Genomic DNA, 27034 nt, shown 5'->3' on the forward strand with positions numbered 1-27034 from the left:
TCTTATCCATGTCCCCAAATATTTGATTAAAACACAATTTTGCAATGGTCTACAGTAGCCTCAACAGCACTTTGTAGGGTAGCACCATGATGTCGCTGGAGAACAGCTAGCTCCTTCTGGGTACATTGACTTCAATACAAAACCTAGGAGGCTCATGGTTCTCACCCACTTCCATAGACTTATGCAGTAATTATGACAACTTATGGAGGATGCCCTCCAACCTATCAGAGCTCTTGCAGCATGAACTGACATGTCCACTTAATCAAAGGATCAGAGAATGAATACTGCTACAGCTAGCTAGCACTGCATAAAATGTGGGAAGTAGTTGACTCAAAGAGAAAGACAACAGTTTTGAACAAATTAATATCTTCCAAAAGAGGAGAAATTGAGTTTCACTTAGCTAGAAAATGCAGCTAGCTAGTTTAGCCTACTCAAACACCCTGCTCAGAGGGATTCTAATTTAGCGAGCTTAGGTAAGCTTTTGGTTTTACTAATTTATTGCCACCGAGGCCCACTGGTGTAAACGCTAAACTGCTTATTGACTACTCTAACGTTACATGATTGTAGCGGGTTTATTCATGCGTTAGTTCTATTAGCCATGTTGACTATGACGTTACTTTAGCTAATATGGTGACAATGATGTAGGCTGTGTGTAGCGGTTATATGGTTTGTCATGGAAAGATTTTTTCTCTCACATACAGCCTGTGTTGTGCATTGAAGTCCACAAGCGAAGGGACAGCGCATAAACGCAATGTGGCCGCGTTTACACATAGAGGTATATTCATTCTGCCGAAAAACTTTTCTTAAACGGGAACAAAAATGGGATAAACATACTGAATTTGTCCAATAGAAACTCGTTTGCAACTGTTGGGCTAATGATTACACTCTATATCAGTTAGACGCAGGCAAGAGTGTGCACGGTGGTATTGAATGTCCCTGTCTGTCCATGTGTCAGCTCAAAAATGTATCTCGACCTGTGTACACCTACGTTGTAAACTTTCATTCATAGGCTAGGTTGTAGCAACCTCATGATGGGTATTGGGAAAATTTGAGTATCATGTAGTACCCTAACCCTATTGCTGTTACATTGAACATCAATGAGTCATCCAATATGCTGTAATAGAAATACAGCCATGCTCATTAAAAATATATATAATCCTCCCTCATCATTAACGGCACGGACCGTCACTTATTTCTGCCAATGAGGTTGGTGTGTGTGGCCAGGGTACTGGACCTGTATGTAACATTGAGAAGGAATGTAATGTTCTTTGAATTCAGATATGTGATCAAAACATTTCAAATCAGAACAGAGGGTTACTAGTAGATACACATGCAAATATTTATTTGCATTTAGTAGCAACAAGAGATTCTATATACTCAACATATGAATTAAAATACCAAAATTAAAATGATTTGTTGTTCAAATGGATTTTAGGTGACAGTGAAACAGCTCTTTCTCATGTGTAGACCTTGTGTTTCTTCAGGAACTGTCCTTGTCTGTATGGACTGAAGGGCTCACCTGTGACAGGAGAAGGGAATTAATAACAATCTAGAAAATACTGTACCAATAACAATGTTTCTCAAATTCATTAAATGGAGGCTCCTTTACATTGCTAGAATACCTGATTCAGGTAATCAAGGTGTTAATGATTAGATGAATCCGATCTGTTAACGCAGGTCAGGAACAAAAGCCTGCACACCCAGTAGTTTTCCAGGAGCAGGGTTAACACTGTTTTAAAGCAGATCATTCATTACCCAGTCCAGTCTCACCTGCCCTGTCTGATGTCCTGGTGCTGGTTGTGATTTTGGGGGCTGTCCTGGGGTTGGTGCCACCCAAGCTCTCGGCTGTGTGGTGGGGGTTCGTGGGTCGTGCTCCCCTTATGGTCATTCTACACCCTAAATTCTATTATCTCATTCCCTTCTCTTTTTTGACCTGCACTGTTGGAGCATGGATCATTAGAATTGCACTGTACTCGTACCTTGCGATTGCATCTGTGACTAATAAACGAATCTAGTTTAGCTAGCTAACAGTAAATATAGCGTAATGGCTAGCAGATGTTTTGGCATTCATTTGCCGATGGAAAGGGAGCTAGCTATGAGGTGAAGCTTTACTACTCGACACAAACGTTGAAAAGTTCATAAATGTTCCGTAAATTACATTTGAGTTTAGCTAGCGAGTGAATTCTAGCTACAAATATTATTTGCATTTCCCGCTTGCCCCTGGTTCGTAGTTTGAGTGACGTGTCTCCTCGAAATTGACCCTGGTCACGCCCTTCGCTTTGTTCATTGGTCGTAAGCGGGTTCAGTGGGTTTGTATTTTCAAGAATATTAGATCTGCGCATACCATAGCCGTATATGTGAAAAACAAATAACAACCTCGAAAAAATATTTGTAATCACCGTTTCTCTACCTCAATTGTGCCAGGACGTGCCCTGATTGACTGCACTGACGCTCGCCACGATCATGTCATGATGTTCGTGTCATGATGATGTGACAGATGGCAGAGAGCATAGACCCCCACTGTGTTGAAACTGGGTGATATTGGGGTCAATGCTGGGTATAGAGCAACATGTTTCTAAACTCCATTAGACAAGCGTTTATGGGGAGATAGTGGTAATATTCTAAATGTTAATTACACATCACATCTAGGCTACATCTGTCCAAAAGATGTAGCCTTATAGCCCAGTGCCCCACAAAAGCTATTTCATGAAGAAATTTGTGAAGTGCCTCTTTTATTTCAAAAATAAAATCTTGCAGTGCCTCTTTGGCCTGAGCTCTCTCTGTGTGTGTGTGTGTGTGTGTGTGTGTGTGTGTGTGTGTGTGTGTGTGTGTGTGTGTGTGTGTGTGTGTGTGTGTGTGTGTGTGTGTGAGTGAGTGAGTGAGTGAGTGAGTGAGTGAGTGAGAGAGTGAGAGAGAGAGAGAGAGAGAGAGAGAGAGAGAGAGAGAGAGAGAGAGATCGATAGATCGATAGATCGATAGATAATGTGAGTGCCAGCGATCATTTTCAAGTTTAACTTGCTTTGGCAATGTTAACACATGTTTCTTACACATCACATCTAGGCTACATCTGTCCAAAAGATGTAGCCTTATAGCCCAGTGCCCCACAAAAGCTATTTCATGAAGAAATTTGTGAAGTGCCTCTTTTATTTCAAAAATAAAATCTTGCAGTGCCTCTTTGGCCTGAGCTCTCTCTGTGTGTGTGTGTGTGTGTGTGTGTGTGTGTGTGTGTGTGTGTGTGTGTGTGTGTGTGTGTGTGTGTGTGTGTGTGTGTGTGTGTGTGTGTGTGTGTGTGTGAGTGAGTGAGTGAGTGAGTGAGTGAGTGAGTGAGTGAGTGAGTGAGACATGTTTCCCATGCCAATAAAGCCCCTTGAATTGAATTGAATTGAATTGAGAGAGAGAGAGAGAGAGAGAGAGAGAGAGAGAGAGAGAGAGAGAGAGAGAGAGAGAGAGAGAGAGAGAGAGAGAGAGAGAGAGAGAGAGAGAGAGAGAGAGAGAGAGAGAGAGAGAGAGAGAGAGAGAGAGAGAGAGAGAGAGAGAGAGAGAGAGAGATAGATAGATAGATAGATAGATAGATAGATAGATAGATAGATAGATAATGTGAGTGCCAGCGATCATTTTCAAGTTTAACTTGCTTTGGCAATGTTAACACATGTTTCCCATGCCAATAAAGCCCCTTGAATTGAATTGAATTGAATTGAGAGAGAGAGAGAGAGAGAGAGAGAACAGTCTGCAGCACCCGGTCTCACCCTACTAGAATCCGAAGTCAAATGTCTACTGTTTGCTGATGATCTGGTGCTTCTGTCACCAACCAAGGAGGGCCTACAGCAGCACCTAGATCTTCTGCACAGATTCTGTCAGACCTGGGCCCTGACAGTAAATCTCAGTAAGACCAAAATAATGGTGTTCCAAAAAAGGTCCAGTCACCAGGACCACAAATTCCATCTAGACACCGTTGCCCTAGAGCACACAAAAAACTATACATACCTCGGCCTAAACATCAGCACCACAGGTAACTTCCACAAAGCTGTGAACGATCTGAGAGACAAGGCAAGAAGGGCCTTCTATGCCATCAAAAGGAACATAAATTTCAACATACCAATTAGGATCTGGCTAAAAATACTTGAATCAGTCATAGAGCCCATTGCCCTTTATGGTTGTGAGGTCTGGGGTCCGCTCACCAACCAAGATTTCACAAAATGGGACAAACACCAAATTGAGACTCTGCATGCAGAATTCTGCAAAAATATCCTCCGTGTACAACGTAGAACACCAAATAATGCATGCAGAGCAGAATTAGGCCGATACCCACTAATTATCAAAATCCAGAAAAGAGCCGTTAAATTCTACAACCACCTAAAAGGAAGCGATTCCCAAACCTTCCATAACAAAGCCATCACCTACAGAGAGATGAACCTGGAGAAGAGTCCCCTAAGCAAGCTGGTCCTAGGGCTCTGTTCACAAACACAAACACACCCCACAGAGCCCCAGGACAACAGCACAATTAGACCCAACCAAATCATGAGAAAACAAAAAGATAATTACTTGACACATTGGAAAGAATTAACAAAAAAACAGAGCAAACTAGAATGCTATTTGGCCCTAAACAGAGAGTACACAGTGGCAGAATACCTGACCACTGTGACTGACCCAAACTTAAGGAAAGCTTTGACTATGTACAGACTCAGTGAGCATAGCCTTGCTATTGAGAAAGGCCGCCGTAGGCAGACATGGCTCTCAAGAGAAGACAGGCTATGTGCACACTGCCCACAAAATGAGGTGGAAACTGAGCTGCACTTCCTAACCTCCTGCCCAATGTATGACCATATTAGAGAGACATATTTCCCTCAGATTACACAGATCCACAAAGAATTCGAAAACAAATCCAATTTTGATAAACTCCCATATCTACTGGGTGAAATTCCACAGTGTGCCATCACAGCAGCAAGATTTGTGACCTGTTGCCACAAGAAAAGGGCAACCAGTGAAGAACAAACACCACTGTAAATACAACCCATATTTATGTTTATTTATTTTAACTTGTGTGCTTTAACCATTTGTACATTGTTACAACACTGCATATATATAATATGACATTTGTAATGTCTTTATTGTTTTGAAACTTCTGTATGTGTAATGTTTACTGTTCATTTTTATTGTTTATTTGACTTTTGTATATTACCTACCTCACTTGCTTTGGCAATGTTAACACATGTTTCCCATGCCAATAAAGCCCCTTGAATTGAATTGAATTGAATTGAGAGAGAGAGAGAGAGAGAGAGAGAGAGAGAGAGAGAGAGAGAGAGAGAGAGAGAGAGAGAGAGAGAGAGAGAGAGAGAGAGAGAGAGAGAGAGAGAGAGAGAGAGAGAGAGAGAGAGAGAGAGAGATAGATAGATAGATAGATAGATAGATAGATAGATAGATAGATAGATAATGTGAGTGCCAGCGATCATTTTCAAGTTTAACAGTTCAAACACCCGGCCCCTCTCTAATGCCACTACTGTAAAACCACAGAACTCACTGGATCTGACTGTTCAGTTCTGTTCTACACTGTTATAATAATTTTGTTCACAAACATTGTTATGGAGATAGACCAACACCTGAACATCCTAAACACCAATCATGAGCCTGCAGAAAAAAATATATATTTTACTTAAATTTACGAAGTACCCTCCCTGTAGAAATAAAGTAGTAGCCTAGGCTAGTACTATAATTTATACTAGCCTAATTATCCTAATAGTAATAGTAGGCCTATAAAACAGCAATTCCATGGTCCTATAGTGTGCACAAATAAGTTTATTTTAGTCCCGGTTCGCCACTTTCTCTTTGGTTCATTTACTTACTTTAATCTTTAAAAAAATCACTCCCTCAACACTATTGCCTGTAACTGTGTAAGTTACACATTGCAACTAGACAAAATTATGTTAGTAGTCTAATTCCAAACTAGTCAGCTCTCCAAACATTGAAGTGCATTTGGAAAGTATTCAGACACCTTGACTTTTTCCACATTTGTTACATTACGCCTTATTCTAAAATGGATTAAACCGTTTTTCCCCTCATCAATGTACACACAATACCCCATAATGACAAAGCAAAAACATTTTTGCAAATGTATATAAAACAAATTAAAAAATTACATTTATATAAGTATTCAGACCCTTTACTCAGTACTTTGTTGAAGCACCTTTGTCAGTGATTACAACCTGGAGTCTTGGGTATGAAGCTACAAGCTTGGCACACCTGTATTTGGGGAGTTTCTCCCATTGTTCTCTGCAGATCCTCTCAAAATCTGTCAGGTTGGATGGGGAGAGTCGCTGCACAGCTATTTTAAGGTCTCTTCAGAGTTGTTCGATCGGGTTCAAGTCCGGGCTCTGGCTGGACCACTCAAAGACATTCAGAGACTTGTCCCGAAACCTCTCCTGAATTGTCTTGGCTGTGTGCTTAGGGTCGTTGTTCTGTTGGAAGGTGAACCTTCGCCCCAGTCTAAGGTCCTGAATGCTCTGGAGCACGTTTTCATCAAGTATCTCTCTGTACTTTGCTCGTTCATCTTTCCCTTGATTCTGACTAGTCTCCCAGTCCCTGCCACTGAAAAACATCCCCACAGTATGATGCTGCCACCACATGCTTCACCGTAGGGATGATGCCAGGTTTCCTCCAGATGTGACGCTTGGCATTCAGACCAAAGAGTTCGATCTTGGTTTCAACAGACCAGAGAATCCATTTTCTCATGGTCTGAGAGTCTTTAGGGGCCTTTTGGCAAACTCCAATTGGGCTGTCATGTGCCTTTTACTGAGGAGTGGCTTCCATCTGGCCACTCCACCGTAAAGGCCTGATTGGTGGAGTGCTGCAGAGATGGGTGTCATTCTGGAAGATTCTCCCATCTCCACAGAGGAACTCTGAAGCTCTGTCAGAGTGACCATTGTGTTCTTGGTTACCTCCCTGACCAAGGCCCTTCTCCCTCGATTGCTCAGTTTGGTCAGGCGGCCAGCTCTAGGAAGAGTCTTGGTGGTTCCAAACTTCTTCCATTTAAGAATGATGGACACCACTGTATTCTTTGGAACCTTCAATGCTGAAGAAATGTTTTGGAACCCTTCCCCAGATCTGTGCCTCGACACAAACCTGTCTCGTAGCTCTACGGACAATTTCTTCGACCTCATGGTTTGGTTTTTGCTCTGACATGCACTGTCAACTGTGAGACATTGTATAGACAGGTGTGTGCCTTTCCAAATTATGTCCAATCAATTGAAATTACCACAGGTGAATCCAATCAAGCTGAAAAACATCTCAAGGATGATCAATGGAAACAGGATTCATCTGAGCTCAATTTCGAGTCTCATAGCAAATAGTCTGAATAATTATGTAAATAAGGTATTTATGTTTTTTGACTTTTTATAAATTTGCTAAAATTTATAAAACCTGTTGTCGCTTTGTCATATTGGGCTATTTTGTGTAGATTGCCGAGGAAAAGTTTTTATTTAATCCATTTTAGAATAAGGCTGTATCGTAACTAAATGTGGAAAAAGTCCAATCAAATCAAATGTTATTGGTCACATACACGTGATTAGCAGATGTTATTGCGGGTGTAGCGAAATGCTTGTGTGTCTAGCTCCGACAGTGCAGTAATATCAAACAATTAATATCTAACAATTTACACAACATATACCAAATACGCACAAATCTAAGGGGTCTTGCACTGTACGTAGGCTATGAGATGACAAAGTGTGTAGTTTAACAATAAATTATAGAAGAGTGCTTAAAATTGAAGGGGAAATGCAGTCAAAAACAAGATTTTTCCTGTGTTTTATATATATTTCCACAATGAAAATTCTGAAAATGCATATTTAGTGTAAGAGCTTTTTGAAAAGACCACCCGATATTTCAGCTTGAGCGGCTTGGTTGGGTTTTGGGCCAAATAAGTTAATAAACCAATAACAAAGAGACTTTGCCATTCTCTCTGCCAATAACAGCTAATTTTCAGGTTACATATCCCTCCCATTAGGCTCCTCCAATTAGGTCCCTTTCTCAGACCACTCCCTGACAGTCATAGCAAAATTCTTGCTTGATAAATTGTATTTGCTAAGTTATTTTTGTGACAGTCATAGCAAAATTCTTGCTTGATAAATTGTATTTGCTCAGTTATTTTTGTTAATTTCTGATCATTTTAATTGAAAACAATCACAGTAAGGCACTTTATTGTTACCCAGAAATGATTTGATATTGAGATAAAAACGGCTGCATTGGACCTTTAAATATAAGCATATAGGCCTAAACTTGCCGTGCTTGAATGAGAACGTTTATCTCATCCACCCTACAACACCAGACACCAATACGCGCGTACACGCTCACAGACGCAAAACACGCACGGCGTCTGGTACAGTGGCTTGCATCTCGTCAAAACAACACGGGGGCGAGCATGCATGCTCCTGGAATGACTCCCGCAGGATAGGTCGCTGGCGCATCGCACAACTGCACCAAAATGCCTGTTTGGTCAGTGCAGACTAAAAAATCAACAATGATATAGACTGGGTTTTATTGCAGATAGGCTATACAGTTCATCAATGCTATATCCACCTCATTCTATTATAAGCAACACGATCAGGAGAAGGAACGGTGAGTAGCGTGCGGTGGATGTGTGTGTACAGTCAGTGAACTTTACTGTATGGGTAGGATATTTATGGTCGATTTTTTAAAGGTATGTGTGTCTGTTGATTGAGCAAGGTAAGATGGCCTACATTCGCATTGTTTACATGGGTTTGTTTGTTTGCATATTCTGTAGCGCACATGTTAAAGTTGCCTACTTCACGTGTAATGTAAGCTACGTCCCTCCCTATGACATGGACATCGTGTTCTATGGGGATACATTTCCTTTGTGTAGGCAAGCCTGTAGCCTGCGCATCAACAATTGTATAACACATATGTATAGAGCAAGGATATTATTCTGTAGCCTAAGGGGTTCTCATAAATTAATGAAGTAAATGCCTTCGTTTGCAAATGAAAGATATCGATCTGTGGATTATGGAAGGGAAGGAACCTCAGCCGCTCCGCAAGAACAAAAGCATAATAACCAGACTGGCGTGGCTTGCGGGGCAGACAGTCCGAATGGAGTGTGTGTGTGGATTCTCTCCTCCTGCTATTATTACTATTTCTTAGATGTCATCCAAACATTCTAATCTCCAGTCACAATAAGCATATGCAAATAGGGCATATATGTTTTGTTAGTTGAATGAATTACATTTCTTTTTTAAATTGGGTTGTAGGTTCCTATTCAATTGTAACACACTAGGAACTACTTTAGAGTTACTATGTATGATGTGCATACAGTCTATTTAGGTTTGAAATGAGACTGGTTTCTAAAGCAATGTTATCTAGTAAGGCAAAGGATAACATTCAATATCTACTGAAGGAAGAATACTGCAAGGACGCAGGGGTATGCATTTTAAATGGAAGTTTATCTATAATTGAAAACATTAGTTTTTTCATTATCTTTTTTCATGTTCAAGATCAATACACAACACCAGAGTATCACAACTGCAATGACCATTCATTCATAACAATACAGTTTTATCCAATAAGTTAATCAAAAATAATAAACTGGGTACCCAATAAAAATGTAAGTCAGTGCCCTCAATTGTCTCAGTTCAGTTCCTACCACAATGTACCAGTCAAATATCTCTCTCTAGAGAGAAGAGGCGACGATAATGATGATTGTAGAAGCTATTGACGACAAGCCTCTTTAGATGGCAAAGTAGATTGTAGAAGATGGCAGGTGGTGCTGGTGACGTAGAATCAAAAGGAGGGGGTACAAAACCAGTTAGGATTCTCTGTTCACAAACATCAATGGAAAATATATCTCAATTCCCTTCTGGTTTAGCACACTGATATCCTTGAGCACTTGATTCTTCTTTAGTTGAAAATACACTAAGAATACCAAATATTATGAACGTCTTCATAATATTGTGTTGCACCCTCCTTTTTGCCCTCAGGACGGCTTCAATTCGTCGGGGCATGGACTCTACAAGGTGTCGAAAGCATTCCACAGGGATGCTGGCACATGTTGACTTCAATGCTTCCCACAGCTGTGTCAAGTTGGCTGGATGTCCTTTTGGTGGTGGACCATTCTTGATACACACGGGAAACTGTTGAGCGTGAAAAACCTAGCAATGTTGCAGTTCTTGACACAAACTGGTGCGCCTGGCACATACTACCATACCCCATTCAAAGGCACTTACATGTTTTGTCTTGCCCATCTGAATGGCACACATACACAATCCATGTCTCAATTGTCTCAAGGCTTAAAAATCCTTCTTTAACCTGGCTCCTCCCCTTCATCTACACTGATTTAAGTTGATTTAACAAGTGACATCAATAAGGGATCATAGCTTTCACCTGTCAGTCTATGTCATGGAAAGAGCAGGTGTTATTAATCTTTTGTATACTCAGTGTAAATACTTTACAACTTTTTTTCTACGTTTAAGTTCAGTTATCAACTTTCAATATTTCTAATTTTCTTCTAAGTTTCTTTCGGCTTCACAGTTCGTCGGCACTCTCTACAAAGTAAGGTGGAAAGAGAGCGAGATCAACAAACTCTCAACCCATACAATTAGTGTAAAGAAGTTAGTGACTGTCAAAATTAGCATGGGCTACACAATCATTACTAAATTACTATGTTTTTTTAGAAACCTTATGACACCAGCATTACAAATTGTAACAGCCCCATGTCCCAATATCCTTCGTATAGAGTAGACATTGAAGCCTGGTTATTGTGGAAGATTAGACTTGTTTAAAAGAGGGAAATTCATCTGTAATTCATCTCTAGTCTCAGATACATCCACTGTATTACCTGTTTTATATTCAAGACAACTCTTTATTGATAGCCTACTCTTAGTTTAATTAACAGTGTGCCTAGATTGTATTTTTCCCAATGACCAGCTGTTGGCGCCCTATTATTGCAACCTGGACTCAGTAGTAGATGTAACATAGTAAACATATATGCAGGAAGCTCCAATTAGTATGATATCAAATAAAATTGTATTTGTCACATACGCAGAATACAACAGGTATAGACTTTACCGTGAAATACTTACTTACGAGCCCTTTCCAAACAATCCAGAGTTAAAAAGTGAAAAAAATTCACAAAAATAAAAAAGGAAATAGTAACACAATAAAATAACAATAACACGACTATATACAAGGAGCACCGGTATAGAATCAATGTGCAGGGGTGTGAGGTAGTTGAGGTAATTGCGGCAATATGTACATGTAGGTAGGGGTAAAAGTGGCTAGGCAATCAGGATAGATAATAAACACAGTAGCAGCAGCGTATGTGAAGAGTGTGAAAGTGTGTCTATGTGTGAGTGTGTGTGTGGTGTCAATGTGTGTGTGTGTGTGTGTGTGTGTGTGTGTGATATGTGTGAGTGTGTGGGTAGAGTCCAGTGAGTGTGCATAGAGCCAGCCAAGCAGTTGCCATACCAAGCGGTGATGCAGCCAGTCACAATTCTCTCAATGGTGCTGCTGTAGAACATTTTGAGGATCTGAGGGCCCATGCCAAATCTTTTTAGCCTCCTGAGGGGGAAGAGGCATTGTCGTGCAATCTTCACGACTGTTGGTGTGTTTGGACCATGATAGGTCCTTAGTGATGTGGACACAAAGGAGCTCTCGACCCACTCCACTGCAGCCCCTTTGATGTGAATGGGGGCATGCTCTGCCCTTCATTTCCGGTAGTCTATGATCAGCTCCTTTGTCTAGCTGATTATTATTCTTTTATTATTTTTTCACCTTTATTTAACCAGGTAGACTAGTTGAGAACAAGTTCTCATTTACAACTGCAACCTGGCCAAGATAAAGCAAAGCAGTGCGACACAAACAACAGCACAGAGTTACACATGGAATAAACAAGCGTACAGTCAATAACACAATAGAAAAAAAAGAGAGTCTATATACAGTGTGTGCAAATGGATTGAGGAGGTAAGGCAATAAATAGGCCATAGTAGCGAAGTAATTACAGTTTAGCAAATTAACACCGGAGTGATAGATGAGCAGATGATGATGTGCAAGTAGAAATACTGGTGTGCAAAAGAGCAGTAAAGTAAATAAAAACAATATGGGGATGAGGTAGGTAGATTGGGTGGGCTATTTACAGATGGGGTATGTACAGCTGCAGCGATCGGTTAGCTGCTCAGATAGCTGATGTTTAAAGTTAGGGAGAGAAATATAAGTCTCCAGCTTCAGCGATTTTTGCAATTCGTTCCATTCATTGGCAGCAGAGAACTGGAAGGAAAGGCTGCTGAAGGAGGTGTTGGCTTTGGGGACGACCAGTGAGATATACCTGCTGGAGCGTGTGCTACGGGTGGGTGTTGTTATCGTGACCAGTGAGCTGAGTTAAGGCGGAGCTTTACCTAGCATAGACTTATAGATGACCTGGAGCCAGTGGGTCTCGCAACGAATATGTAGCGAGGGCCAGCCGACTAGAGCATACAGGTCGCAGTGGTGGGTGGTATAAGGGGCTTTGGTGACAAAACGGATGGCACTGTGATAGACTGCATCCAGTTTGCTGAGTAGAGTATTGGAAGCTATTTTGTAAATGACATCGCCGAAGTCGAGGATCGGTTGGATAGTCAGTTTTACGAGGGTATGTTTTGCGGCGTGAGTGAAGGAGGCTTTGTTGGGAAATAGGAAGCCAATTCTAGATTTAGATTTAGTTTTTTGGGATTGGAGATGTTTAATATGAGTCTGGAAGGAGAGTTTACAGTCTAGCCAGACACCTAGGTATTTGTAGTTGTCCACATATTCTAAGTCAGAACCGTCTAGAGTAGTGATGCTAGTCGGCGTGCGGGTGCGGGCAACGAACGGTTGAAGAGCATGCATTTGGTTTTACTAGCGTTTATGAGCAGTTGGAGGCCACGGAAGGAGTGTTGTATGGCATTGAAGCTCGTTTGGAGGTTTGTTAGCACAGTGTCCAAAGAAGGGCCAGATGTATACAGAATGATGTCTTCTGCGTAGAGGTGGATCAGAGAATCACCAGCAGCAAGAGCAACATCATTGATATATACAGAGAAAAGAGTCGGCCCGAGAATTGAGCCCTGTGGCACCCCCATAGAGACTGCCAGAGGTCCGGACAACAGGCCCTCCGATTTGACACACTGAACTCTATCTGAGAAGTAGTTGGTGAACCAGGCATGGCAGTCATTTGAGAAACCAAGGCTATTGAGTCTGCCGATAAGAATGCAGTGATTGACAGAGTCGAAAGCCTTGGCCAGATCGATGAAGAGGGCTGCACAGTACTGTCTTTTATCGATGGCGGTTATGATATCGTTTTGTACCTTGAGCGTGGCTGAGGTGCACCCGTGAGCAGCTCGGAAACCAGATTGCACAGCGGAGAAGGTACGGTGGGTTACGAAATGGTCAGTGATCTGTTTATTAACTTGGCTTTCGAAGACTTTAGAAAGGCAGGGCAGGATGGATATAGGTCTATAACAGTTTGGCTCTAGAGGGAGAGGTTGTTGTCCTGGCACCACATTGCCAGGTCTCTGACATCCTCCCTATAGGCTGTCTCATCGTTGGAGTCGTTTGGAGTCGTGCACAGCCACGCAGTCGTGGGTCAACAGGGAGTACAGGAGGGGACTAAGCATGCATCCCTGAGGGCCCACTGTGTTGAGGGTCAGCGTGGCAGATGTGTTGTTGCCTACTCTCACTACCTGGGTGCAGCCATAAGGAAGTCCAGGATCCAGTTGAAGAGGGAGGTGTTCAGTCCCAGGTTCCTTAGCTTAGTGATGAGCTTGGAGGGCACTATGGTGTTGAACACTGAGCTGTGGTCAATGAACAGCATTCTCACAGGTGTTCCTTTTGTCCAGGTGGGAAAGGGCGGCGTGGAGTGCAACAGAGATCCATCTGTTGGGGCGGTATGTGAATTGGAGTTGGTCCAGGGTGTCTGGGATGATGGTGGTGATGTGAGGCATGACCAGCCTTTCATGGCTACAGATGTGAGTACCCTGATAGTGCACCGATAGTCATTTAGACAGGTTACTATGGTGGTCTGCTTGAAACGTGTAGGTATTATAGACTGGGTCAAGGAGAGGTTGACAATGTCAGTGAAGACACTTGCCATCTGGTCAGCACATGCTCAGAGTAAACGTCCTGGTAATAAGTATTGCCCTTGTGAATGTTAACCTGTTTAATGGTCTCACTCATATAGGCTATGGAGGGTGTGATCACACAGTCGTCTGTAACAGCTGGAGCTCTCATACATGGTTCAGTGTTGCTAGCCTTGAAGCGAGCGTAGAAGGCATTTAGCTCGTCTGGTAGGCTCACGCCACTGGGAAGCTGGGTTTCCTTTTCGCTTTTGCCTTAAATGCGTACTTCGGGATTTTGTCATTTAAGCCCTTTATCTACTTCCCCACAGTCAGATGAACTCATGAATACCATTTTTATGTCTCAGCGTGCAGTTTGAAGGAAATTGCCAACTAGCGCTAGCGTAATTAAATTATTGGAAGTCTATGGGTATATGCTAGCATACTGCCCTCCCAAGCAAAAAGGCAGTAACTGCTAATTTGGTCGAACATGAGTTAATGTAATTTTTGTTACATTAAATGCATGCTTAATCATGTGGACAAGTATCCTGCCTCTATTGTATTGTGTTTGGAAGAAAATGGTGGTCGTATTAGCAGTAACTGCAAAAAGTTACTGTGAAAGGGAGGTAAATGGCAGTTTTACCTTCGTTTCAACCTGCCCTTGGCTGCAGTTACTGCATTTTACCATGGTTTCATATAATTTTATTCTGATAGTGATGCAATCGAACCTGTATGACACTGACTGACAGCTACACACATATACATTGGTAATCTAGGGATACAACACCATGGCACAGCATTCCCAGGGGGAAATGATGGTTGTACTTGCTCTGAAACGCCGACATCCAGACACTGGTAAGAACTAGCTAGCTAAGTAGATCTGAGATCAAAATTAATTAGCTAGCTAACTAGCTAGCGTGCATAGACTAACAATGCTACCTGCTCTCATAAGAGGAGATCTGCAATTGATACTAACTTCAATCTATTAGCCATATAATGAAGTATATTCTGAAATTTCATCTGATGGTTTCTTTGAATCAGTACACCATACACACGATTTCTAGCCAGTGACAGCCACCTAGCTAAAACTTACGCGCCCTACCAAAACGTCAAAACCTAGCTAGCTAGCATTAGCATGAAGTAATAGATTTGTGCTACATGCTCCCATAAGAGACGATCAGCAGTTTATACTAGCTTAAATCTATTACACATAGAATTAGTATAATCCCTATAGTTGTATTCTGACATTCCATGGGTTATTTGAATCAGTAACATTACACCACACACACAATCTCTAGCCAGCTGACGGTCAGTTGGACGTGCACCCCATACTGAATTGTCAAAACCCACGCACACTCGTTTTCCGGATGAGCACACACAGCATTGCTAGCTCATTATTAATATATCTACTCACATGTTCAGGGTTTCTGGTTTTCTTTTATATTCCAGTATTGCTTGACTGTCCCGGTCAGGAAAGTTAAAATCCCAAATTGTAACCATCCCTTTTGTTGGTGGCATATGTAATTAGTACCAATGTGTGCCAAATGTGTGCTCAGTGTGTCTGCTTCAGTGCCATCATTACATGAATGGGGAAAAAACAGTTTTGCATGACTTCCACCAATCCTTGTGGTCTAGATGATTGGCATCTATGCGGATCAAAGTTGCCATGTGAGGGTGTATTAGGACAGTACAACCATGTCAATACTAGGTTTTATTCCTGTCAATGTCCATCCATGCAATTTGTTTGTATTTTTATTTGTAAACAACTGAGTTATATGACAGTGAAAATTATTATGATAATGTTTGCACAAGATAAAATCAACATTGATTATATCCTATATTATAGAATAACCGAAAAGGATTATGATCATATGTTTGCACACCAGAAAATGTCAGTATTGATTATTATCATCCATGACAGAATAGAATCATTAGGATGCATGTCCCTGATTATTTGCTCTGTTTATTTCAGTTGAGTTTGAGGGCCACATTCCAACAAAGATTCCTGATCTACCCCCTTTAACTGAAGTCACAGTGTCAACACTATTTGAAGAAATAGAGAACCAGTGGGTGGTCTCTGACTCTTTAGACATCAGTCTATCAGATGAGAAATCAATTGCCAATGATGATGATGAAGATTATCATCCACCTTCAGAGTTGGATGTTCCAGCACAAGTGGCAGCTGAGCCCCTGGACACAACTCCAGAACACCTATCAAACAAGAAATCCAAGATTCCACCAATGGGTAAGCCATGTGGTCCCAAATGCAAGAGGCAATGTACTCAGAATATTTCAGAGGGTAGGCAAAAGGTAATATGGGAAAAGTATTAGGAGATGAAGTATAAGGAGAAGAGGCCATGGATCTTTCACATGGTGGCACAGCAATCTAAGAAAAATATCACTGTTGGCGGGACAGTTGGTTTAGAAGATGGTTTCTGTACCATCTTCCAAACCAGAGCGGTTCTGCACAACAGGTGTGCAAAGGTTTTTTTCTGACAACATTGTGCTTGCCACCCCAAAAATGACAGGCTGATTGTCACGATGATGGGCAAGTCAATCACCACCAAACTGATTCCACCAAAGGATCATAGGGGAAAGAAAGCTTCAGCGAGCAAATTGAACATGAATCCAATCCTGCAACACATTGAGTCCTTCCATCCCCAAATCAGCCACTACAGACGAGAGCATGCCCCTCTACCTCCCTAGTGACGTTAATTTTCGGTTCATGCATAATGACTACAAGGATGATGCCAGCTGTGGTTACGAAACTTATTGCAAGGCGGTAAAGAGAAGGAACATCAGCTTTGTGAAGCTTGGAGAGGAGGAGTGCGAGCTCTGTTTGGTGCAGCGTCATCATCTGAAGATGGAGCACAGGGAGAATGAGGCCATGGAGACCCATGCCTGCCAAGACAACAGCCATGCAGCACCTGAATTCACCATCCCCAACCCCGACTGCATGCAATGTAGGAAATATGAGGAGCATAAGAAGTCTGCAGAGCAGAAGCCATTACCAGGCTGATGCACAGAAAGATTGGCCTGAGGACTGGTCTGTGAGGAGCGTTGATATGAAAAAAGTCATCATGCTCGCTCGCATGAGAGGTGTGGAAACAGCATTGTTCACAAGAATCGTTGCCTATCGAGACATTCACCACCATTGGAAAGAAGTCTCAAAAGAAGAAAACAATCTCAGTGGTATGGCATGAAGGAACAGCTGGTTGGAAGGCCAGGAGATTACTTCATCTTATGTAACAGCACTGGAAAGGGAGAGAGATGTCAAGAATGCAGTGTATTGGGTGGATAACTGCACTTCACAAAACAAAAACTGGTGCCTGCTAACATCACTGGTGAGTGTTGTAAATGCTGACTCAACTTTGATGGAGGACATCACCCTCAAGTTCTTCGAGCCAGGACACACCTTCATGAGTGCAGACAGTTTCCACCATGGCGTGGAACAGGAAATGAAAGCTCGACCTGGAGGTGTGGTGTACGACTTCGGGGACTTCCTCCATGTGGTTGCAACTTCCAATGCAGGCGAGGTGGTGGAAATGAAAAAGGAAAACATCCTGGCATGGAAAGCTGGCCATTCCATCGTCAAGCTGAAGAAGGCAGCAGCACCAAAGCTGGCAGAGATGGCTGAGATCCAGTTGAGGAGTGGATCCAGGAGCCTCTTCTACAAAGTATCCCATGAAGAAAAGGACTTCACAGAGCTTGACTTCATCATGAAGAAAGTCACTCTAGAGACACCCTCGACGTACACATATACTACGTACACAGGATAGAGGGATAGAAGAGTCCAAGAAAATGGACATAATCACCAAGCTGTGTCCTCTGATGCCTGCAAATTGAAGGCAGTTCTGGAATGCCTTGGCTGTAAACAGCATTGCTGAGGATGAGGAGTGATATGGAAGAGCACTGAAGAAGTTTTACTTAAAAATTAAATGTTACTTAAAAATTAAATGTAACTATTCAGCATTTGATCAATTGTAGCTAAATGTAATTTGCATCCTCTTATGAATATGAACATGTAAATATGTTTAAAATGTACTCTTAAAGCTGTAATTTATTTATTCATTCAAAAGTGTCATTTGAAAACATACAAATAAAATGTTTTTATTAGCAACCTCCTGGTCATTTTTTATAATTTGTATTACCCTACGTCATATTTCTATCATGTTCCATCATTATATATTACAAGACAGGTAATCATTTCATGTAATTCAAATAATTGCAGTGCTGCTTTTAACATGTATTCTTATAACAAGACATGGGCTACTTGTCAAACACAGTATGTAATGTGACTAATGCAGAACCTACATCTCTATGTAAATTCAACTGGTATCTTAGCGGAAGACACACAAAGGATGCCGTTTCAACTCTGTTACACTGTCAGTAATTACACTGCTCTTTTATTAATAGCATAAATGAGAAGTATAGTAAACTAACAAATTAAAATTGCAGATACTGCTCTTTGTTTTGGTATTTCCCTGCAATTTTATAACATATCATGCCAAAGAAGAAGGCAGTAACTGCCGTTTAAGGGTCAAAGGTCATGTCAGAGGTCAGGGTCAACATGAATTTAAAAAAATACTCATTGTAAGGCAACAGATCATTACATCTCCAATGATCTCACTAGAATTCATTTGACTGGACAATTAAAAAACTTTGAAGCCATTTTTCTCAGTTCCACTCTATGAGCAGTTATTGCCTTTTTGCTTGGGAGGGCAGCAAAGACTTCACATTGATTGGAAACTGCGTTCTCTAAGCTTTCCTCAGCATGACTTGATCCCCGTCTTCCTGCTTCACTGTTCTCAGGCGAACTGCAAGGTTAACACTACCGAACGTGGGACCTCAACTTCCAGTCAACAGTGTTGAGTGCTGACCGAAAGGATTCGCTTAGTAGATACAATAGACATCCAGTCATTGCGCTAACGCTAGTTAACATTGGGGAAACAATCTCTAACTTCCTTCATACTGGACACACATACAGTGGGGCAAAAAGTATTTAGTCAGCCACCAATTGTGCAAGTTCTCCCACTTAAAAAGATGAGAGAGGCCTGTAATTTTCATCATAGGTACACTTCAACTATGACAGACAAAATGAGAAAAAAAAATCCAGAAAATCACATTGTAGGATTTTTAATGAATTTATTTGCAAATTATGGTGGAAAATAAGTATTTGGTCACCTACAAACAAGCAAGATTTCTGGCTCTCACAGACCTGTAACTTCTTCTTTAAGAGGCTCCTCTGTCCTCCACTCGTTACCTGTCTTAATGGCACCTGTTTGAACTTGTTATCAGTATAAAAGACACCTGTCCACAACCTCAAACAGTCACACTCCAAACTCCACTATGGCCAAGACCAAAGAGCTGTCAAAGGACACCAGAAACAAAATTGTAGACCTGCACCAGGCTAGGAAGACTGAATCTGCAATAGGTAAGCAGCTTGGTTTGAAGAAATCAACTGTGGGAGCAATTATTAGGAAATGGAAGACATACAAGACCACTGATAATCTCCCTCGATCTGGGGCTCCACGCAAGATCTCACCCCGTGGGGTCAAAATGATCACAAGAACGGTGAGCAAAAATCCCAGAACCACACGGGGGGACCTAGTGAATGACCTGCAGAGAGCTGGGACCAAAGTAACAAAGCCTACCATCAGTAACACACTACGCCGCCAGGGACTCAAATCCTGCAGTGCGAGACGTGTCCCCCTGCTTAAGCCAGTACATGTCCAGGCCCGTCTGAAGTTTGCTAGAGAGCATTTGGATGATCCAGAAGAAGATTGGGAGAATGTCATATGGTCAGATGAAACCAAAATATAACTTTTTGGTAAAAACTCAACTCGTCGTGTTTGGAGGACAAAGAATGCTGAGTTGCATCCAAAGAACACCATACCTACTGTGAAGAACGGGGGTGGAAACATCATGCTTTGGGGCTGTTTTTCTGCAAAGGGACCAGGACGACTGATCCGTGTAAAGGAAAGAATGAATGGGGCCATGTATCGTGAGATTTTGAATGAAAACCTCCTTCCATCAGCAAGGGCATTGAAGATGAAACGTGGCTGGGTCTTTCAGCATGACAATGATCCCAAACACACCGCCCGGGCAACGAAGGAGTGGCTTCGTAAGAAGCATTTCAAGGTCCTGGAGTGGCCTAGCCAGTCTCCAGATCTCAACCCCATAGAAAATCTTTGGAGGGAGTTGAAAGTCCGTGTTGCCCAGCAACAGCCCCAAAACATCACTGCTCTAGAGGAGATCTGCATGGAGGAATGGGCCAAAATACCAGCAACAGTGTGTGAAAACCTTGTGAAGACTTACAGAAAACGTTTGACCTCTGTCATTGCCAACAAAGGGTATATAACAAAGTATTGAGATAAACTTTTTTTATTGACCAAATACTTATTTTCCACCATAATTGCACAATTGGAGAAGTTGCACAATTGGTGGCTGACTAAATACTTTTTTTGCCCCACTGTACATAGAGCTATGGTGAAAACAATGTGTGGGGAGGCAGAGGCACAGAGACTCACATCAATACCTTTGTCAGATAACACTATTAAACAAATGATTTATGCTACTGCTAGCAACAAGAGGAAACTGACTGAACGACTCAGAAACTCCCCAGCTTATGCTCTCCAAATGGACATTAGATGTGAGGGCTGAGATGCCCATACATTGACTTTGGTTCGCTATACATGACGTGGGATGCTATTCACGAGGACATATTGTTCTGTCTCACGATTCCCGAGCATGAAACGGCACAGGGGATGGATGTTCAGTGTGCTGCGTGGCTATATTGATGAAAAACAGATACCATGGAATTGAATGGTGGGCTTTTGTACAGATGGGGCTCCATCTATGGCGGAACGGCAGGCAGGCCTCTGCACTTTAGCAACTGGCGGCAAAAGACCTGAGCACAGAACTCGGAGATACACTGCAGCAGGTAACTTCGATTGTAAACCTGAAATTTGCAGGTTGGCATTTATTGGGATAGATCTTGTCCTGGAGGCAACTCTGCAGGGTGGTCACTTGCTGGCCTAGCCACAAAGTCATAAAACCTAACCTTAACCCTAACCTTAACCACACTGCTAGCACTGTGCCTAACCCTAACCTTAAACTAAGACCAAAAAGCAAATTTTCTTTTCATAAATGTTTTAACATAGCCAATTTTGACTTTGCGGCCGGCCCATCAAGCGGAAACCGCTCAGCTCTGCCTCCAGGACAAGATTCATCCCAGTAAATATTTGGTCTGAGGTAGTGCAGATGTGCAGATACTTGCTTCCAATTGTGACAGTTTTGTTTTGAGCTGTAGTACTCTATGGTTTGCGCTTTGTTGAGACCCAATGCGAATGCTACGGACCTATCCCTAATGAAGCCCTTCACTGCATCCCACAGCATACAGGGGTCCCACACGCTGATGGTTGGTTAATGCTAATGAATTCTAGTAATTGTTCTTCAAATTCCTTTTTAAATGTGTAATCTGGAGCAATGATGGGTTAAACCGCCAACGTGCTGCATGCTTGTTGTGATTAATGATAAAGTCTCTGCAAAGCATGTCTCGATGGTTGGAGAGGGCCATGGGTAATAGATCTATACATTCACTTATTTGAATAGGCCCTTTGAAGTGAAAACAGTCTAAACGGGTGAAGGATTTATGTCGAGAGGAGAAAAGGATAACATTTCAAAAGGAAGGATTCATAATTTGCCATTAATCATCAACCACCGCCTCATTTGCCCATTTCCGTAATGCCAAAAGGGCAAGATGCTGGTCTCTCCCCTCAGTCTGCCCTGATCTGTCAAGTCTGTGCTTCCAAACTGAATAAAAATTGCCACCAATTATTAGTCATATGTCAGCTAAATCTATTGTCAGGGTAGATAATTGATCATAAAATGAGCTGTCGTAAATGTTCAGTGCATACACAGACAAAATAGAAATGTTACTTCCGCTTATAATCTATTTAAAAAGTACTTTTGTAATTGATTATAAAAGTATTTTAAAAAGTTACTAATTAAAAGTAATTCTCCCCTCTCCAAGGGATCCTCCACCTAAGTTAGTGTATTGAAAATTACACCTGGCAACAATTAGTACCCCTTTACCTTTTGTAGTAAAACATGATGACGCAATGACATGTTAATATATTTGTTGGAAAAACGAGACGCAGTGGGGTCCATCATTATTGGCTCCCAATTGGCGCAGCGGTCTAAGGCACTGCATCTCAGTGCTAGAGGTGTCACTACAGACACCCTGGTTCGATCTAGGCTGTATCACAACTGGCCGTGATTGGGAGTTCCAAAGGACGGCGCACAATTGGCCCAGCATCGTCTGGGTTTGGCCAGTGTAGGCCGTCATTGTAAATAAGAATGTGTTCTTAACTGACTTGCCTAGTAAAATAAAGATGAGCAAAAAATATGTTATAAAATAAATTGTACAAATACTGAGCTACTGTATACTGTATGCAAAACAAATGGGGAAATTATATATTTTTATACTAATACAATTGCTCAGAGAAAGATTTTGTTAAAAAAGTAATTTAAAAAAAATAAAACAATCTAAAAAAAGATAGGGGTGAAAACTATTGGTACCCCTGTTTTCAGTACTCCAGCACCCTACCGTTGTGAGGATAACGACACTGAGCCTTTTTATAAAAATGTTTTATGAGATTGGAGAACACGTTGAGAGCGATCTTAGACCACTCCTCCATACAGAATCATTCCAGATTCTTGATATCCTTCGTCTGCGCTTATGGAGTGCCCTCTTCAATTGAAACCACATGTTTTCAATGGGGTTTCAAGTCCGGAGACTGAGGTGGCCATTACAAAATGTTGATTTTGTGGTCAATTAACCATTTCTTAGTGAATTCTGATGTGTGCTTTGGGTAATTGTCTTGCTGGAAGATCCACTTGTGGCCAAGTGTCAGCCTCCTGGCCAAGGCAACCAGGTTTCTGGCTAAAATTTCCTGGTACTGGGTAAAGTTCATTATGCCGTTGACCTTAACAAGGGCTTAGGACCAGTGGAAGGAAAATAGCCCCATAACAGGTGCACCACCATATTTTACTGTAGGTATGAGGTACTTTTCTGCATATGCTTCTGTTTTTCAAAGCCACAGGCTCTAGTTTTGTCGCACCTGGACTGCTGTTCAGTTGTGTGGTCAGGTGCCACAGAGAGGGACCTCGGAAAATTACAGTTGGCTCAGAACAGGGCAGCACGGCTGGCCCTTAAATGTACACGGAGAGCTAACATTAATAATATGCATGTAAATCTCTCATGGCTCAAAGTGGAGGAGAGATTGACTTCATCACTACTTGTTTTTGTAAGAAGTGTTGACATGCTGAATGCACCGAGTTGTCTGTTTAAACTACTAGCACACAGCTCGGACACCCATGCATACAGTACCCCACAATACATGCCTCCAAAGCGTTCTTCACAATCCCCAAGTCAAGAACAGACTATGGGTGGCACACAGTACTACTTAGAGCCATGGCTACATGGAACTCTGTCTTGTGGGGTATGCATGGGTGTCCGGGCTGTGTGCCAGTAGTTTAGACAGACAGCTCGGTGCAATCAACATGTCAATACCTCTCATAAATAAAAGTAGTGATGAAGTCAATCTCTCTTCCACTTCAACCAGGAGAGATTGACATGCATATTATTAATATTAGCTCTCTGTGTACATTCAAGGGCCAGCCGTGCTGCCCTGTTCTGAGCCAATTGCAATTTTCCTAAGTCCTTTCTTGTGGCACCTGACCACACAACTGAACAGTAGTCACTCTTTGTTGAGTGTTGCAGTCATTTCAGTCGCTGTAGTAGCTGACGTGTATAGTGTTGAGTCATCCGCATACATAGACACTCTGGCTTTACTCAAAGTCAGTAGCATGTCATTAGTAAAAATTTAAAAAAGCAAGGGGCCTAAACAGCTACCCTGGGGAATTCCTGATTCTAACTGGATTATATTTGAGAGGCTTCCATTAAAGAACACCCTTCTGTTAGACAAGTAACTCTTTATGTTACGAGGGGTGGAACAGGGAAACCCAAGAGCAGACTCAAACGAGGAGACTGGGATGAAGTAACCAAGGTTATTATTGAAACACAGGGGGGAGATGGATTGCAGGCCAGGGGAAGCTCGGGTGGGTTGCAGGAAACCAGGTGCTGAGGCTGGAGCGAGAGGGGTTGGGACAGGGTAAGCAGGTCCGGAGGGTAATCCAAGGGAGCAGTAGAGTGGGGAATCCAGGACAGAGTAGCAGGATGACGAGATATGGGACTGGAGACAGGGACCAGAGTTAGAGCGGGCAAAACTGTAGTGGAGAGGAAAATCGTGTCAGGCAAGGAAAACAGGCACAACAGAATAACAGGATCTAAACAGTAACAAATGGCTAGAAACTGTATACTGACTGAGCAGAGATCACGATCTGGCAGCATGGAAGAGGCAGGACTGAGTATATGTAGAGGTCTTGATTATGGAACAGGTTGCAGCTGGTGGGGATCTGCTCTGACTCCAGCACACCTGTCTCCGCCCACACAATCAGACACACACACACAGAGAGGGAGAGAGCACTGGGGGGGGTGGCGGCAGGTCAAGGAGACACAGGATGAGCACTAGAGGGTGTGGCAGGAGCAGATGTGACACTTTATCCCTATTATAGCAGGGGGTGTAAAGCTATAACACATACGTTTTTCCAGCAGCAGACTATGATCGATAATGTCAAAAGCTGCACTGAAGTCGAACAAGACAGCCCCCACAATAATTTTATCATCAATTTCTCTCAGCCAATCATCAGTCATTTGTGTAAATGCTGTGCTTCCCTATACGCATGCTGAAATTCTGTTGTCAATTTGTTTACTGTGAAATAGCATTGTATCTGGTCAAATACCATTTTTTCCAGAAGTTTACTAAGGGTTGGTAACAGGCTGATTGGTCGGCTATTTGAGCCAGTAAAGGGGGCTTTACTATTCTTGGGTAGCGGAATGACTTGAGCTTTGAAGATTGAAGATGTGGCAAATAGGAGTGGCAATATCGTCTGCTATTATCCTCAGTCGTTTTCCATCCAAATTGTCAGACCCCGACAGCTTGTCATTGTTGTTAGACAACAACATTTTTTCACCTCTTCCACACTGACTTTACAGAATTCAAAAGTACAATTCCTATCTTTCATAATTTGTTCCGATATACCTGGATGTGTAGTGTCAGCATTTGTTGCTGGCATGTCATCCTTAAGTTTGCTTATCTTGCCAATGGAAAAAGTCATTAAAGTAGTTTGCAATATCAGTGGGCTTTGTGATGAATGAGCCATCTGATTCAATGAATGAAGGAGCCGAGTTGGCTTTTTTCCCCAAAATTTCATTTAAGGTGCCCCAAAGCTTTTTACTATCATTCTTTATATATTTTATCATTGTTTCATAGTGTAGTTTATTTTTATTTAGTTTAGTCACATGATTTCTTAATTTGCAGTGACAATAAGTTGGGCTGCCAGACTTAATTGCCATTCCTTTTGCCTCATCCCACTCAACCATACAATTTTTAAATTCCTCATCAATCCAAGGAGATTTAACAGTTTTTATAGTCATTTTCTTAATGGCTGCGTGCTTATTAGTAACAGGAATAAGTAGTTTCATAAATGCGCCAAGTGCAGCATCTGGTTGCTCCTCATTACACACCACAGACCAGCAAATATTCTTAACATCATCAACATATGAATCACTATAAAACGTATTGTATGACCTCTTATGCACTGTATTAGGCCCAGCCTTTGGAACTTTGGTTTTCCTAGATAGGGCTACTATATTGTGATCACTACATCCTATGGATTTGGATACTACTTTAAAGCAAATATCTGCAGCATTAGTAAAGATGTGGTCAATACATGTTGATGATTTAATTCCTGTGCTGTTTGTAACTACCCTGGTAGGTTGACTGATAACCTGAACCAGGTTGCAGGCACTGGTTACAGTTTTAAGCTTTTTCTTGAGTGGGCAGCTTGATAAAAGCCAGTCAATATTTAAATCACCCAGAAAATATACCTCTCTGTTGATGTCACATACTGTACATGATCAAGCATTTCACACATGTTATCCAGATACTGACTGTTAGCACTTGGTGGTCTATAGCAGCTTCCCAACAGAATGGGCTTTAGGTGAGGTAGATGAACCTGTAGCCATATTACTTCAACAGTAGTTAACATTAGATCATCTCTAAGCTTCACAGGAATGTGGTTCTGAATGTAGACACTGGCATTTCTGTCTTTTTGGTAGATGTTATAACCTTGTATTGCTACCACTGTATAATCAAATGTATTATTTAAGTGAGTTTCAGAGATAGTCAGAATATGAATGTCATCTGTTACAAGCAAGTTATTGACTTCATGGACCTTGTTTCTTAGGCTACATATGTTAATATGGGCTATTTCTAGCACTTTTTTGGGTTGCTTGATTGTTTTTAATGCTTTACTGGGAAACGTATCAGAGGTATACTTACTCATGTTATTAACATTGGAGCTGATAGAGCAGGGTGAGCTGCATAATGTAGTCTTCCTACTATTGCACACCGCCTCAGTGCTAACAGTGTAACTCTGGTTTATAAGCTCATGATTACTGCTTACAATAGCTGTAGGATAAACAGATGTATGCGGTGCAATTAGGGGTACATAAATTAAATGACTTACTGTACATTGTGTTTGCCAATGCCCCTAAGATCATTTACATTTGATGCAGCATTATGACGACTCATTGTCACAATGGTAGGGATTAACTGAGCTGGTCTTGAATCATTTACCAGTCATTGTTTCAACGCAGCCTTGAAATGTGTGGACAGAGTTCAGGAGCCAAGATGATTTGGATGGACTCCGTCATTCCTGTAGAGTATCTTCTGTTTCCAGAAGGTGTCAAAGTTATCAATAAAAGTGACTCCAGCAGAGCTACAGTAGTCTTTTAGCCAGATGTGTAATGCCAGCAGTCTGTTGAGTCTTTCACACCCGCG

At 41.8% G+C, this 27034-nt stretch overlaps 1 protein-coding gene and 1 long non-coding RNA gene across 2 annotated transcripts in view; one reads left to right on the plus strand and one right to left on the minus strand.

Annotated features, from left to right (window-relative positions):
• Positions 1-1318: 1318 nt before the first annotated feature.
• Positions 1319-2294, minus strand: LOC139584580 (uncharacterized). The gene is made up of 2 exons (XR_011676787.1): positions 1771-2294; positions 1319-1519 (listed from the first exon to the last, which is right to left on the minus strand). It is a non-coding gene; the product is annotated as an uncharacterized lncRNA (long non-coding RNA).
• Positions 2295-8399: 6105 nt separating this feature from the next.
• The window catches only part of LOC139584581 (proline-rich protein 5-like), a 64309-nt gene continuing 45674 nt past the window's right edge, over positions 8400-27034 (plus strand). Inside the window, exons 1-2 of the mRNA XM_071416604.1 lie at positions 8400-8607; positions 13848-13976. Coding sequence (XP_071272705.1) covers positions 13965-13976 — 12 coding nt within the window. The 5' untranslated portion in view covers positions 8400-8607; positions 13848-13964. The remainder of the gene's footprint in view (positions 8608-13847; positions 13977-27034) is intronic.

The sequence above is a fragment of the Salvelinus alpinus genome, chromosome 9 (genome assembly GCF_045679555.1).
Source record: "Salvelinus alpinus chromosome 9, SLU_Salpinus.1, whole genome shotgun sequence".
NCBI classification, from domain to species: Eukaryota; Metazoa; Chordata; class Actinopteri; order Salmoniformes; family Salmonidae; genus Salvelinus; species Salvelinus alpinus.